The following is a 13,988-nucleotide window of genomic DNA, read 5'->3' on the forward strand; positions in this document are numbered from 1 at the left end:
TGTCAGTCGAACTGTCGCATAATTAGATCTGGACCACCCTATATATATATATATATATATATATATTAAATACATAATACTACTACAACAACAACAACATTTATTTATATAACACATTTTCATACAAAAAGTAGCTCAAAGTGCTTTACATAATGAAGAGAATACTAAATATACTATACTAAATATATATAAAGCAAAATATAATTCTCCAATTTAGACAATGTTGTAATTAAACCGAGCACATAAAAAAGAAAACACAAGAGAAATAAGAAAAAAAGAATTAGGAGGTCTCTTCATATAAAATCATTAATAACACTTAGCCATTTTTTCCCTGATTTCCTTTCCATATATTTTTAAGGAGTTAGAGTTCAATGTGAATTCTTTGATAAATAAAACACCAGTGAAGGTTTAGTTGGAGATATTTACACTTGTGAATAAAGAATTTCCCTAAAATAAGGAGGACATTCAACAAACGTTAAAGTTTCTTACCCCCTGTAGAATCCCAAAGATTTATGTCAGGTGAGGTGAGGTGAGGTTGGGGAGCGTGCACTGGTACACACCCACCACATGATGAAAGAGCTCGGGACCCCCCAGGTAGACACACAGTCCAGTCCCACCCTCTGGAAATGACCCTCAATCTGCCACAGTCAGGTGTGACGCGGGCATCGCACACTGAGGGTCCTGCGAGCTGGGTGACCCTCGGGTAATCACGCCACATGGCCGTAGTGCTTGCTGTAACTGAAGCCCCCTCACAATGCAGGTCATGTGACCCCCCAAACCAGCAGCCCCCCCAAGGATCTTCGTCTTCGTCGGTCTTCGTCTCAGGTCACTGGGTAGCGTCCATGTCTCACAAACAGGGAGCATCAGGACCTCCGTCGTTTTGCAGTGATATTTCAGGAGCGTCGTTTCTAGTAAAATGGGAAAGAGAGGGAATTTTTGGCCAGAATCATTCCAAAGTGTATTACTGTAACGGCACGAGAAATACAGCTGCAGGTGCGTAGTTTTAATGTCCACTCCACAAAGCTCAATATTCAAATTCTCCCGATGGACAGAGGTCACTAATTCCTTTATAATGGACCTGCGGCCTTTAAGAGCTGAACACGCAGGTTCTTTCTAACCGATTGACTGAAGATGAAAGACAGCGAGTTTGTTGAGGTTACGGTTGTTTTGTGTAAAGATTACAAGTGACTTCAGTCGCCAGTTAGTAAAGGTGGAAGATGATGGGTTGGGTCTCTTATTGTGCTTTTAATCGTCAGAACTCAGGAAGTCGGCGAGCTCCTAATACGCTCTTCATATTGTTGATGGTTGAGAGAAAAATGAAATTTCATACAAAATTCATCAAAGTCAAGTGGTTACCCTGCTCAGGCACACCAAACGCTTCTCTCCATGTTTATTACCAAATACAAGCGCCAGTATGTAAACCATCCAGCGGGTGAGACACATTTATAATACGGACATTAAACAGATAAAGCCGTCCCAGGGACACAAGTCTCGTCACGCCGGCCGGCTGGCCTTTTATCCTGAGTCCTGAGATTGGCACAAGTCACCCTATGACCAGAATCTCAACCCAGAAGTCGCACTGCGGCCTTTGCAGCTGCCCACCCACATCAAGTCCTGCCCGCTCTGGCCCTCCTGGCCACCGTGTCGTCTGACCAGTCCAGTCTGCTGGTACTTCTGTGTTCTCCCCTGGATGGTGCCCGCCCGGTCCCACGGGCACACTGGAAGCCTGATGCTGGTGTGGAGCGGAGATCCACAATCCTCTTGTACTTCAGTCGTCTGAGGAGGCCTGGAGATGGCGGGCACTGGTATTGTGCTGGCTGAGCGGGGAGGGGGCGGGACCAAGCCAGGTCCACACCGCCAGCCCCTCAGCCTCACATCTGCCAGTCAGGTGGGCCACGGCTGGGGGCACCACCTCGGGGTCTCTTATCAAACTCTTACCCAAGATATGACGAGCACCCAGTGATGTGTCGGGTGTGACCTGACTGGCCAGATGTGTCACCTGGACATTTAATAGCAATGCAGGTGACAACAAGTCGACACCGATGACCTGTTCTGTTGGATTCTTGTATTCCAATAAACACATAAATAAACCACAGCACAGAATTCCTCTTTGTGGCCGTTTATTGTATTTATCGTTTTCTGCTTTGACGATTTTACTTTGTAATTTTGAATTCTAGCAAATAAAATTTTACATTGAAACATTCATCAAATTCTCCCGTTCCTGGGACAAACAGAAACGATCACTCCACAAATATTAAAACAATGCAAATGCAACTCCCACTGTGACAGAACAAAGTGTAAAGTGACACGTAACCGTTAACACGTTCATCTAGGGGTAACTAGAACACAACTTTTTATTTTCTTGCCTGTGATGGAGCGGCGCCCCATCCATGCTTTGCTCCTGCTTTGCCCCGATGCTGCTGAATTGTATTTAGGCGGCTGTGAGCTAACGCCGCGATCATGTCGTGCTTCTCTGTAAGTTTATTATTCTTCATCTATTTTTAATGAAGCACTCCCGTATATACTACTGTACATCACTTTGAAATGGGCAATACCGTAGCGCGGTGTCCTATAGTCCGAGCGGGTATGCGAAGAGGTCTTCAGCCGCCATGTTGGCTCTTCAAGGCGGTCTGCGTGGGAGCCCAAATGGCGGCTGTGACGTCACGAGCCCGCCCATCACGTCTATTTAACCCTCCCCGGCCCGCTCCGTCTTTCCCGTTGCCTGACAGACACCGAAGTGCTCGGCTGTTTTGATTCACTGGCCAGTCTTGTGAGGCTTCCTTTAATATCAGGTAAATTCCACCATGTCGGTGGGGTGGACTACTTTACTGCTTCCAGCAGCGGCGTGCCCGTTGAGTCAGCAGGACTGCCTCTGATGGGCCGAGTAGGGTGCACATTGTTCAACTTGAGCGGTGCCACGGAGCACGAGAAAGCCCATCGAAGTGAAAAGCCGGTGGCTTGAGGTCCAGCGCGACACTCGTCCAAGTTTACCATTTAGTTTGTGACAAGCGGCTAACCTGTAGCGCCGGACCTCGTAAAAATCGAGGCTTCCCTAAAAGGGGCGAGCGGCATGCGGCTGTGGAGCAGCTCGGGTGGCCGCAAACTAAACCAGACGCTCGTCTCGATGCCTTTTTTGGGGCGGAGTGGCGGCAGATCTCGGCGGGCACTCGGACCCACACGGCCACTTCACGCTGGCTTTAAGTGGCATTGCGAGCGCGCGGCGTTAGGCCCACCGGCAGGGCCTCGCAGAGTTTCCAAAGCAAATCCTTTTTGATCGTCACGACCTCTTTGTATTCGTTTTGGACGTGGGCTCGTGTTTGATGTGTGCCGAGCACAGTTGTATGCATTGTGGAGCTCGTTAGTTCTAACCCGGGGACGCCATTTTTGACACGGAGCCAGTTTTGGTGTTGTACTTTAACGTCGCTGTTGCTGGGCTCTTCCGTGTTTAAATGTCCTCGACGTGCCTTTAATGAGGTGTAAGACGATCCGGCGGAAAAGACGGTGCAGAAACCGCAAAGCCTTAAACAAAAGCCCGGCTCGTGTGTCGGAATGTGACGAGTGGCCGGCGGCAGGTCGAGCGCCGGGATTCCCCGCCTCAAGGGCGCAGCCCCCTTTGTCCTTGAATGAGGCGCCGATTAGTTTAATTACAGGTGCTGCCGTGTGCTTCGCTTTCCCCGGCGTTATGTAGCGGAGCAGTTGAGCGAAAGTCGGGTGTCGCCGTTTCAAGTTCGAGTCCCGCGCAGCGACGCTCCGTAAGGGAAGCCCCGCCGCCCTCTGACGTTCCGTACGCGTCTTCTCTTTCCAATTCTCGTTTGTTTTCTATGTAGTTTTTATTATTTTTTTGTTTTTTTTCTAGCGCCATGTCCGGAACCGAGGAGCGCACTTTCATCGCGGTCAAGCCAGACGGGGTCCAGAGGGGACTGATGGGCGAGATCATCAAGCGCTTCGAGCAGAAGGGCTTCCGCCTGGTGGCCATGAAGTTCATGCAAGTAGGTGTGGGCGCCCGGCGGGCACTGCGGCTGGCATGGGCTGTTGTGTGTGTGTGTGTGGTCTAACTGTGCACGCTTACTGGGTAGCGCCTTTCCGAAACGCTGGGTGTGTTCGTAGAAATAATCAGACGGCGAATCACCAAAGGAGGGATTAAAAATGCAGGACTTCTCGGGCTTGGAGTTACAATATGGAAGTGAGAAGCGATTTTTAAAGTTTTCAGACCAGATTTGACAACAGAATGGGGAAGACCCCAGATGTGTTTTAGTAAAGAATCCCATCGTTTGGGGGCTTGACATTGAAAGACGTGTTTGGTTGAAGGGGCAGTCCCTCTGATTCGGCTGTGTGCCCCCCTCTGATTCGGCTGTGTGCCCCCCTCAGTTGTCAGACTGCCACTGTCCTCACAGAGTGAAAGAAGAACTCCACCCTCTAGTGACTCGGTGGGCTTCTGACTGCAAGAGTGTTTCCTGTTGGCACCATTGGTGGGCTCGAGACCACGATGGAGTGCGCTTCGTGTATATGTTACACTGGATGTCTGGGGGGCACCACATATCCAGCCTCACCGTGAATACCACCAGTCTTTCTAGGCACAAGGCCTCAAACTTCATGGGGCAACTTGCCATGGCATATAAAAGCACATTGCTGCCTGGCTGGGTGGCTTTCAAGGCATCCAATGCTGAAATGGGAAATTCACCTTCCTGGTTTCCAGTCTTGGAGAAGGTGCCCTTTGAGTTTGGATAGAGATGTTCTGTGTAGAGCAGGGTGAATGCAGGTGCCCAGGAAAACTTGGGCATGGTTCACTTTGATTTAGGTTGTTCCATTTTCCTATTCTGCAAGTGTGAAGTTAATGTTCTCAGTAACTGGACGGCTGTAGCCACTGGGCCTCCGTCAAGTAAGGATGACCGCTTTCCACAAATGAGACTCTCCAAGGGTGACGGGTTTTGACATTTTGACAGCCAGTTGACTCGCTGCCAGGCGGCACAGGTGGGCGTTCAGATGTTTTGCAGGTATGGTGGGTCCAGCCTTTGTCTTGGTTTGCCTTTTTCCATTGTGATTGGACAGTCTTGTGGTCCGGTACGCTGATATTCTTTTCTTTTCTTGGATCTCTGGCTGAATGTTGTTCTGGGTGTCACATTTCACACACACACAGGCCCCCTTACATCTCCAGTCAGAATGGCGCTGGTTTGACTTTTGTTGACCAGTCACACACTGGTGTGTTACAGGATATCAGCTGGCCCTGACTTGCTTAGGATTACAGAAGTGAAGTTTGTAAGTTGTGCAGTGTGATGGGGCTCGAACTAGATAATTATAATGGGGACGTGCCACCGGCCATCTTGAATGGTCTGCATTGTCACTGTGCACTTGGAGGTTATGCCTGTACTCCAGTTAAGTGGCCTGTATGTTTTTTCGGCTGACATCCTCCTCTGATTTGAGACACCATTGCTTCCATTTTGTTTTCCCAATTGGAGTACAGGCAGGTGACGTGACCTGCGCTCGGTCCTACAAGAACTGAACCCGCAACCTCAGGGCTTGGAGTCCAAAGCTTTAATGGCCAAGCCACACTGCCCGCCCCATAGTGACCAGTTCAGTGCGTGTGAAAGGACTTGGAGCTTTTGAGGAGGTCCTGTCTGCTCAAACTGCTGTTCCCTTCTAACCCCACAGGCCTCTGAAGAGCTGCTGAAGGAGCACTACATTGATCTGCGAGAGCGACCCTTCTACAGCGGCCTGGTCAAGTACATGAATTCTGGGCCGGTTCTGGCAATGGTCATTTGAAAGGCTTTTTATTTATTTTTATTTTGTTTGTAATGCCAGTTAGGTTGCCTGCACGTGGGCACAAGCTTCATACTCTTGCTTTCTTCACTTCACAGGCATGGGAAGGCCTCAATGTAGTCAAGACTGGCAGAGTCATGTTGGGCGAGACCAATCCAGCAGACTCGAAGCCTGGTACCATCCGTGGTGATTTCTGCATCCAAGTTGGCAGGTCAGTGATGATTTATGGGGAACATTTTTAAATCTGCACAGCTGAATTTGAGGGCCTCCGTTTTGGGGTCCTGGTGGGCCGAGTTTTGACCAGGCAAGTTTCTTAATTGGAACTGTCTTTGTTTTAATTTCACTTTGTCATGTTGGGTCACTTTAGATGGTCCTGTACTGTACTAATTGTGCAACTGCACGACTGCCCACCGTCTCCCCGCCATTTTGGAATGCAGGGCAGGTGCTGTGAATTCTCGGTGTAATAAACTTAAGTTATAGCGCAGTGAAAATGACGTAATTAGATCTGGAGCACCATATAGGCATGTGTGCCCTGAAGCAGATTAGTAGGCCTTCTTACCCCCCCGCACACCCCTGCCTCGAATGCCATCCTATCTACACAGTCACAGTCCTGGGGGGCCGCAGTGGCTGCAGGTTTTTGTTTCAACCCGGTGGCTTAATTAGAAAGCCGTTCTTGCCAATAATTTTAATTTCATGGCATGTTGGTGCTTTAACTCTGCCATGTCAGGTCCTTCTCGTATCATCGGAGATTTTCTTCCCTTTTCTAAGGAGATCATCCAAATGCTTTGAAGGCTAAAATGGAGGAGGAATTCTCCGTCCTTCACTTTCCTTCCAAGTATTTAATTAAACTCAATAGTGCATGATAAATACACACAATGGTAACGAGCTAAATGAGAAGTGCTGCTCTTTAACACGTTAGGAGCCATTAAGAACCAAGAATACGTCGAAGACTAAAATAAGCAACAAGGGTTCAAAATCTTACTGAGCGAGACCACTAAAGTGAATCAGAAGTGTGACTTGAGTAATAAGAGCGTCTGATGAAGCGACTGGGTTGGATTGAGGACCCCGGCCTTGGAGGACGATGAGCCTTTTTGTCCTTGCATTGCGTTAAATGGCAAGCCACAGAATGCAGCGACTGTCAACTCCTCGGGTGGCTGAAATGAAGGGCAGGAATGTTGTTTGCGCCATTTTGGATTTGGCAGCGCCATTTAGAAATTGGGTTGGGACAAAAACGTGAGACCTTTCAGGAAATCCGGCCTAGAAGGGCCGAGCGGCCCCCAGACCTGCAGTTGTGCAATGAAGAAATCTTCTACGTGTGGAAATGTCTGTCTGTCCTGGAAGTGCGAGGTACAGCATGGAGCTGAAAAAGGCGACCGACACCAAAGTGAAGCTCGCTTAGCCACTGATGGATGGGCAGACAGGCGGGTGGGTGGGTGGGCGCTGCCATTGACTGAAGTACCAGAATCCTTGGTCTCCGGGAGTCCGGGCCTCACACTGCTAGCTGATTAGAAAACGGTCAGGACGGCTCTCCCTGTGACTTTGTCAAATACTCAAGTGTGGTGTTGGATATTTGAGTAGTAAACCGTGAGACGGATTTATTTTTATATATTGTGTATATTAAAGGACCGTCGACAACAAATTATTAATGAACAATTAATAATAAAAGTGAAGTTCAAGAAGTCGGACTCTAAAGTAGCACTACGGGTTAGCAGAAATAACCCAGAAGTGGATGGAAAGCAACGCTTTGTACCTGACACTTGTAAGTCGAGTTGGTTGCGCTCGGTGACGGCGTCCTCACGTTGTTCTCGTGTTCACACACAGACGCACACACGTCATTCCAAAAGAGGTCTGAAACCTGACCGTCCCTCGACTTTTTGGATGATCACAATATTTTTCCTAAAAACCCCAGTTCTGATATTTTCGCCAAGCTGGCTTTGGTCCTGCCGTGTCGAAACGCCGGTCCCATTGCAGACGTCGCCATGCTGTTGGTTCTCTCTTTGAGTGAAGTGACCTTTCACCCCTGAGGCTGATTGGTTTTCATCCAGAGCCCTGACCTTTGACTTAATTGCTGTCCTGTCCGTTCCCTGTGCTGGTGTTTGGTGTTTTTAACGATTCCATTGCTGTGTCCCACAGAAACATCATCCATGGCAGTGACTCTGTGGAAAGTGCCAAGAAGGAGATCAGCTTGTGGTTTAAACCTGAAGAGCTGGTGGCGTACAAGAGCTGCTCCAGGAACTGGATCTACGAGTGACGCCCTCCATCATTCCAAAAGAAGTCAACCCGGGGAACAGAACAGTGTCTGGTTTTTAATGGTTAATCGATCAAACAAGCACTTTTCAATAAAGCTGAAGTATTCTGGGTACTCGGTGTGTGCAGCTTTTGAATTCTCTTCACAGGAGGGCACTGGTGGTCCTATGAGGGACTTGCCTGTTAAAAGGCCCAGAAGTGCCATCTGGGTGGTGGCACTTGGGATGTTTGTGACTGAAGTTTAGTCGCCGGTAAGGAACACCTCGTCAGGTCCCGCCATATATCCCCCCCTTAGCAGTTTAGGCTGCGCTCCACATAGTTGGGCGAGAAGCGAGAGCGGCCTTAGAGGTTCAGACGAGGACTTGATCTTTGGCAGGCCAATGAAGGTGGAAAGGTTACTGATAAGAAGCTTGGGCGGCTATTTCTTGTGTACTTTGCTATAGATAGCATTGGCACAACCCGCACCGCGTGGCAGTGAAACATTCAACACACTTTACAGCGGAACCTGAAAGATGGCGCCTCGTATGTAGGTGTGGATCACGAAACCCGGGGCCCATCTTAGAGTTGGTTTAGAAACTCAGACTTCAAAGATGCATTAAAGTGAAAGTAAACCTGCATATGAGGGCATGTGAAGAAGCTGTGCCCACTGGCACTGGCTGGTATATGTGGAGCTTCTGCACATCTGCCACAGATTTTAAAACATTCAGACGCTGCCAGTTTTACTCGGGTGGGGATGCCCTGTGGCCCACCATGATACCCTGTCCCTTTGTCTCCCAGTAGTGCCGTTTCTTGATAACAAACCCAGCACAGTGCCCATGTCTGTGCCCCTCCATGCCGTGTAGGGTGGTGGCCTTTAAGGATGTCACCCAGCACAGGACATAAATGGTGACCATGTAGTGCCACGTGTGCTGAATACCAAAGGGACCTTTCCTTTGGCCAACACCCACCTGGCTATTCCTGCATATTGGGGGTCTTGACTCCTAGCGTGGTGAGCTGCCACTCATCCTGGGTGTGTTTGGGGGGTTTGTCCCATTTGTGTTCCTTTTTGCTTCTGTTCTTGGTGGATTTAGAGACCTCCAGGATGATGATGATGATGCACTCGCTCTTTGCTGCTTCCATCTTGTCATCCATAGTTCTTGATAGAAGACGGGACCAGTGGAGCAGACCCCTGTACGTTTACATGGTGGGGTGGTGAGACCCCCGTCTGCTCCCTAAATGTCCAGTGGATTCAGAAAGTCACCCGTCTGTCATTCTTGACGTTTTATGTTGTAGCCTTGGGCTTTACATTTTTTTTTTTTTTTTTTTTTTGTGTTTGCCCATTCGATGCCAAACTGACCACCTGACTTTTAGGCCCTCTGCAAATGAAATAAAAATAAATTCAGGCCTTTAGCTTTGGCTTCTTCTGCTTGTCATGGAGACATGATGTAGGTCACCTCAGTTGAGCTGGGTGGGCACGTGCCTGTGTATCGAGGGTCCGCCAGGTGGGCACAAACCAAGGAATGAGAGGGGAGGGCTGCACCTTCTGAAGGGTCACACAAGCACAGCGAGAAGGTTTGGAACAAACGGTCAGCAGAAGAGAGGCGATGAAGAAGCCAGGGGTCACATGCCCAGGCTGTGCGGACATCAGACCTCCACCGCCCTGGGCATTAGGGCACAGAAGAGAGACACAGGAGCCCACTTGGAGGTGGTCTGGGCTGGCGTTACTCCCCATTCCGGGGGGGTGGGCTCAGGAAAGCCGAACTGCCCAAAATGCAGGGTGGTCCTCGATGAGAACCTGCTCAGAGCACCCAAAGGCTCACAAGGCAAAGCAGTGGCTTAGGGACGACTCTGTCCTCAAGCCCCCACTGCCCCCTCTCTAAATAGACCTGAAGACCACCGTCAAGGCCAGGGGTTGTGAAGCAGGTCGGGTCGGACCCCCACAGGGCTCAATTGTTGAAGTACGGCTGAGGGGGGGCTGCAGCCTCGTGTCTGTTTTTTTACTTTGTCATTCTGGGGGTCCAAGAGTTGAGTGCTACAAGAAGATTTGGATTCAAAAGAGCAACTCACCCAAAACTGGCGTCTGTTACTCCATGTAGTTGGCAGAGAGGGCGCTGATTGGCTGGCATTAGATTTGAGGTGACAATGGCAGGTCAAAGTTCAGGGAGTGACGAGCAAAGGTAAAGAGAACCTCAGCGGTAGGAGACTCGGCCTCCACAAGCAGAAGGTCAATTCACTGACCACCTGCGGCCCTCCGGCTGTGTCTCCGTAACGACGAGTCGGACACTCGTTTGTGTGCCGAGTTCTTCCCGTTAGAGTTGGCGAGCGTTTCGCAGACGTCACTTATTACTGATATTTCAGTATTTGGGACATCGGGAGCTTCGACTGGATGACATGAACTGCGGGACACACACACACACAGCGTGACTTTTTGTTTCATGGACACGTTGAGGTTGGCTGCTGTCGGTCACCACAGCCTCGTCTCCTCGTTGACACGTCCGTTTTGCAGGACACCATGAGATTCCTAATTTTCCTCGGCTGTCACTCCACACCAGGTGAGGTAGCCGTCAGTATCGCATGCCGTTCTCCTTTCAGTTAATTTCTGTCCTTCATCGAGCAGAACTTCAGCCCTGAGGAGTGATGAATGGCGACTGGACTTTCAAAATGTCTCGTGGCGTATGGAAGACAAACAGAGCTCTCCACTGGAGCCTGGGTGGTCTCAGGATTGTGATCACGTGCGATTGGCGTATTCGCGGTTTGGATGTTCACCTTCCCACTTTGTGAATTTCCAGTTGGACGATTCGGCAAACTCAAAGCCACTGCTGATGTGTGACTGGGCCTGTGCAAAAAAAAAAAATCAAAGATCAAGGACCTGTGCGCCCGTGTGTGTGTGTGGCGGCACTACTGGGGCTTGAAACTGCAACTCCCAGCAGTCCCTGCAGTGGCTCTGATTGGTCTGCTGCTGGGTTCAAGGAGGCCGGTGTGGCGTTTAAAAGGAGGCTGGTGAGACCAAAGAAAAGAAGAAGTACAGTGCCCTCCAGTCTTAATGGGCACCCCTGGTAAAAATTAGCAAGAAGGGTTAGAAAAAAAAAAAAGAGTCGCAGGTTGTTGAAGACACGTCACTGAAAAAATGAGCAACATCTGAGTCTGAATTGAAACGAGTTCATTCAAAGCAAATCAAAAGGCCTGAATATTTGTAACTGAAACACTTGTGCCACAATTGTTGGCACCCTGGCATTGAATCCTTTGTACAAACCTCCCCTTTCCAATATGACAGCATGGAGTCTTCTGGAGGATACCAAGCCTGGCATCTGAGCCCCCCATTCTTCTTTCCCTACCCTCTCCAGATCATCCAGGGGGTCCTCTGCCCCCTCCTGTGCCCTCTCCTCTGGTTTTCAACTTGGTTCGGGTCAGGAGACCAAGATGGCCCTGGCAGAACTTTGATTGTGTGGCCACAGTTGCCCACCGCTGGGTTGACATGGACGTGTGTTTTGGAAGGTCCCGTGACGCCCCAGTTTTAGTTTCCTGGCGGATCGGAGGCTGCCAGGTTTTGATTTCAAATCTCCTGGTGGCTCATGGAGTCCATGCTGCTGTGTACCCTAACAATGTTTCTGGGGCCCTTCAGCCCCACCACATCTCACAGTCGGGTCCATCACAGCCATCCAAACCCACTTTGCGTGTTTATTGCCAAAAAAGTTTTTTGTTTCATCAGACCATAGAACTCGGTGCCAGTCAAAGTTGTAGTCACGTTTTACCAACTCCAGGCGCCTGGCACAAAAGGCTTCTTTCTGGCAAACCTTCCAGGTAATCTGTTGCCATGGAGATGCCCATGTCAGATGGGGTGCTGGAGACTTGATAACCCCAGGAAGTGACTTTTCCCCAGCAGTACTGTACGTGGGGGTCCTCCTTCACAGTTCACGTGAACGTCGTGCCCTAACTGTACCAATGGGCATTGCCAGGCGAGTGGCTGTTTATTTATTTCTAGCCATTCCCCGAGTTATGAAGGGCAGCACACTTCTTGGCTCATTTCTGGCTCGCTATGGAGATCTGCTTCTGGGGCTCCTCGTCTTTGTATCCCAGTTAGTTGGCAAGTCGTCGATTTCAGCTGGAAACTTCCCATATGCTCCCATCATCTGCACAAGGTCCGATTGAAATGGGAAACCTGCTGCAGTTCCATTGGTTCCCATTCAAGTGTTCTGAATATTTCTTGATTTCTCGAGGAGGCCTTTTGATTTGCGCTGAATGAACTCGTTTCAATTCAAACTCCGATGTTTCTCATTTTTTCAGTGCCACGTGACTGGGATTCTCTTCCGACTCATTTTTACCAGGGGTGCCAGTAAGAAATTTGTGGTTGGTGTTCCTGTGCTGAACAGTCCACCCTTCGTCACCATTTCAGGATCATCTTCACATTCCCCTTTGACGTGCGGACCTCTGGCCTGTTCACCTTCCTCTTCACGTCGCCTCTGTTGCCGTTTGTTTTCACGGACTTTACTGGGTGGGTTTGTTGTATTTATTGGATAATTGCTGTAAGGGGAGCTGGGGTGGGATTGTTGTTCTCATATTCTTTATTTGCCATTTTATTTCCGGTGGCTTTGTGTCCCTGTGAGTGTGTGAGGGTCGGGCCAAAGCTGGGGGCGTCCCTGGAATCTCCACAAAAAAAAAAACCAACAAATCGCCGTCCCCTCGCCGGTGTGAATCTGAGCGGCGCCGGACCACCACGCCCGCGTGTGTGTGTGTGAGGACAATGAGAGCACAGCACACGTAGTCGCCACTTAGCGCTTTGTTTTGCTCCCAATGCAATTTGGCCACCACGACGGGACTTTTACTCGACCAGGTGAGATCTTTTTATTTGGTACAACTGACAAAGACAAAAGTTCAGCTTTGCTTTCTCCAAATCCGTCGAGTGTTTGTGTGGCGTTTTCTACTACCGTCTGTTGGACGGCGTGAGACCGCAGCGCCCAGCCGCAATGCTCCTTGAAAAGACGTCAAGAGAAGGCTGCAGCACAACCCAACGGCAAGGCCTCAGAATATGTCTACCAGCCACCAGATAATCGTGCTGTGCTGGTCAACGCTGAGCGCACCCGTCTGCGCAGACTCCAGTGCTGTAAACGTGACATCTTCATTCAGGTGAAGGACTGCACCCCGCTAAGCACCAATCAGGAGCGGCCGATGCGTCGTCCAGAGCTGAAGACTCACCACTTCAGTTTAGCACACCCTGACTAGAGCTGCTGATTCACGAAAACAGAAGTCATGTGACCACCGTTAGAATTTGTCACTCAGCCTCACCTGCTCGGTTGCGGCGTGATGGCCGAGGTCACCAAATCCTATTATGGGATGTCATCTGCTGTTGGATTCTGCGCTGTATTGAGACCACCCACCTGGTAAGGGGATCTCTCTCTTTGAACGGCCTTTCCGGAGGTTTCTTCCATTTTTTCTTCTTAGAGAGTCCAGGCTGGGGGGCTGTCAAGAGGCGGGGGTCTGTTAAAGCCCACTGCGGCCCCCACAAACAATAATTTGTATTGTATTGTAATTGTTTGTCTCTTTACGTTATACAAAACATAAATCAAAATATCATCGAAGAGTTCATTTATTTCAGCAATTCAATTCTAGAGATTCATGACACACAGAGTGACGTATTTCAAGTGTTTTTATTTCTTTTCATTTTGCTGATTGTGGCCTACAGGTAATGACAACCCAACATTCAGTATCTCAGAAAATGAGAATATGACATGAGACCAATAAAGAACATGACCAGTCTGTCCGTGTCCGCACTCGATACCCAGTCAGGGCTCCTTTGGCATGGAGGCGATCAGCCTGTGGCCCTGCTGAGGTGTTCTGGACCCCCAGGATGCTTTGATCGCGGCCTTCAGCTCGTCTGCATTGTTGGCTCCGCTGTCTCTCATCTTCCTCTTCCTCATAGATTCTCTAGGGGGTTCAGGTCAGGCGAGTTTACTGGCCAATCGAGCACAGTGATACCCACCATGGTCATTAAAGCAGGTGTTGGTACT

General features: G+C 49.5%; 1 protein-coding gene across 1 annotated transcript; it reads left to right on the forward strand.

The window, feature by feature from the left end:
* Positions 1–2,657: 2,657 nt before the first annotated feature.
* On the forward strand, positions 2,658–8,119 carry LOC114664749 (nucleoside diphosphate kinase A 2). The gene is made up of 5 exons (XM_028818994.2): positions 2,658–2,792; positions 3,857–3,989; positions 5,650–5,751; positions 5,856–5,968; positions 7,891–8,119. Exons 2-5 carry the CDS (start codon positions 3,861–3,863, stop codon positions 8,006–8,008), a joined length of 462 nt encoding a protein of 153 aa, XP_028674827.1. The 5' UTR covers positions 2,658–2,792; positions 3,857–3,860; the 3' UTR covers positions 8,009–8,119.
* The last annotated feature ends 5,869 nt before the right edge of the window (positions 8,120–13,988 follow it).

Source organism: Erpetoichthys calabaricus, chromosome 14, assembly GCF_900747795.2.
Source record: "Erpetoichthys calabaricus chromosome 14, fErpCal1.3, whole genome shotgun sequence".
NCBI lineage: Eukaryota > Metazoa > Chordata > Cladistia > Polypteriformes > Polypteridae > Erpetoichthys > Erpetoichthys calabaricus.

Excerpts from the sequence above, each read along its gene's own strand:
- LOC114664749 (XM_028818994.2), top strand. The coding sequence starts at position 3,861 with ATGTCCGGAACCGAGGAGCGCACTTTCATCGCGGTCAAGCCAGACGGG. Across the intron at positions 5,752-5,855 it reads CTGGGCCGGTTCTGGCAATG|GCATGGGAAGGCCTCAATGT; the intron begins GTCATTTGAAAG and ends TTCACTTCACAG. Across the intron at positions 5,969-7,890 it reads TTCTGCATCCAAGTTGGCAG|AAACATCATCCATGGCAGTG; the intron begins GTCAGTGATGAT and ends TGTGTCCCACAG.